Source organism: Vairimorpha ceranae, assembly GCF_000988165.1.
Source record: "Vairimorpha ceranae strain PA08 1199 chromosome Unknown NODE_102, whole genome shotgun sequence".
In the NCBI taxonomy this organism is placed as follows: Eukaryota; Fungi; Microsporidia; family Nosematidae; genus Vairimorpha; species Vairimorpha ceranae.
In genome coordinates this window covers 10,335-11,976 of record NW_020169397.1, presented here as the reverse complement: position 1 = coordinate 11,976, position 1,642 = coordinate 10,335, and the positions used below count along the sequence as shown (strand labels likewise).

Genomic DNA, 1,642 nt, shown 5'->3' with positions numbered 1-1,642 from the left:
CGCGTAATATCTCTGACCATACGAGTAAATGGAGATTTACTTACTAAAAAATTTGTAGATTTTTGATAAAATCTTATCTCTTTTAGTACAATCGATCTAGGTTTCTTTGTAGTCTTCTTAGCGCTTTGACTAGCTGTTATGTTTGGTTTTCTAATACTAAAAGATCTTCTTTCTTTTGTTTTCTGATCTTTTTGTTCAGGCTTTTTATGTGTACTTTTTTTTGCTTTTCCCTTGTTATTAGTGTTTGTCATAGCAGTTCTGGCCATTTTTTTGTGAGGGGTCATAAAAAATAAAAAACTAATAAAAAAGGAGGGAATATTTTTACAAACAATAGTTGTATGCAAATATTTAAATAGAACTATAATATAATTTTTTATATATTTCACACAATAAAATAAATATTTAAAATAATACTAAAGTTGGTTAATTATAAATTTTGCAAATGTAAGTTTTTAATTATATTAAAATATCGTTATTTTATATACTAAATTTTAATCCTATAAAAGAAATAATCTTTATAAGTATTTAAATTGCTTTAATTAAGTCTAATTTTTAATTGTGATTTTGGGTCTTTTGAATATCAGATACTAATGTTATTATATGTAATTTATTAAGAAATGTTGTTATGAATAATCTTAACATATTTTTTATAATTTATTACTAAAGTTGATAAAATTGAAAATGTCTAATATTATTAGTTAAAATCAAATGTTTTTAATTTTAAAACATTTATTATAAGTAGTTAGAGATTACGAAGCAAATAAAATAAAAAATTTCATAAAAGCTTTTGATTCTGGTAATGTTATTTAAAATTTAAAAAATATCTTATTATCTCAACTATACTTGCAAGTTCTTAGAAAGACTTGACAAAGTAAATTTTTTAAGTAGCATTAATAATATTAAATTATAAAATTTGTTTATCCTTTAGTCTGAGTAATTTATATCGTTATAGTATTGTCGTGGAAATAAGCACGTCAGCTTTGAGACAGTTTATGATGGTATTTATTGCTGGCCAATTAGCTGTTCTTATCGCTGACTGCTTTATAAAGAATCACAGGTGAAACAAGGGTTCACGTTAAATATAAATAGCGACTTTGGAGTGAAGGATGTTTTCTACAAATAAAGAGTTTAATTAATCGTTATATTTCAATAAGTATATTTGCTTAGGTTTGATTCATTTTTATAAACATTAGGTAAAAAACATGATATTTATTAGGTATTAAGCAACATTGTGATTAAATAAAAAAACTTACAAATTTGTTAGTAATAAAGAAATTTAATGTTTAAAAAAAGTAAAAGACATCATAAAACCAATATAATTTATAAAAATATATATGTACAAGTTTTTGGGTCGCCTTTTACTTTTTAAAACAAACTTTACCAGTTATTTATTTTGGTTGTTAAATTAAAATTAGAAGAAATTTTTTATATTTTAAAAATTAAGATATTAACGATATACTTATGCAAAATTTCATATTTATACTAAAAAATTTAATTTTTTTTACAAATCAGTAGTAGTTGCATATTATTACCCAAACAAAGCTTTTTAAAATTTTTTAATAATATACCCTTGTATTTAAAAAAAGTTGTATGCTTATATTAAAAAATAAAACAAAAAGGCAACCTATAAAATTGAATCATA

The 1,642-nt window shown here is 21.6% G+C and overlaps 1 protein-coding gene across 1 annotated transcript; it reads right to left on the bottom strand.

The window, feature by feature from the left end:
- AAJ76_10200011693 (histone H3_2) lies at positions 1 to 284 on the bottom strand (the record flags this gene model as incomplete). The annotated part of the gene is made up of 1 exon (XM_024473681.1): positions 1 to 284. A coding segment is annotated over one exon (284 nt), but the record flags the coding sequence as incomplete, so codon positions are not given.
- Between the last annotated feature and the right edge of the window lie 1,358 nt (positions 285 to 1,642).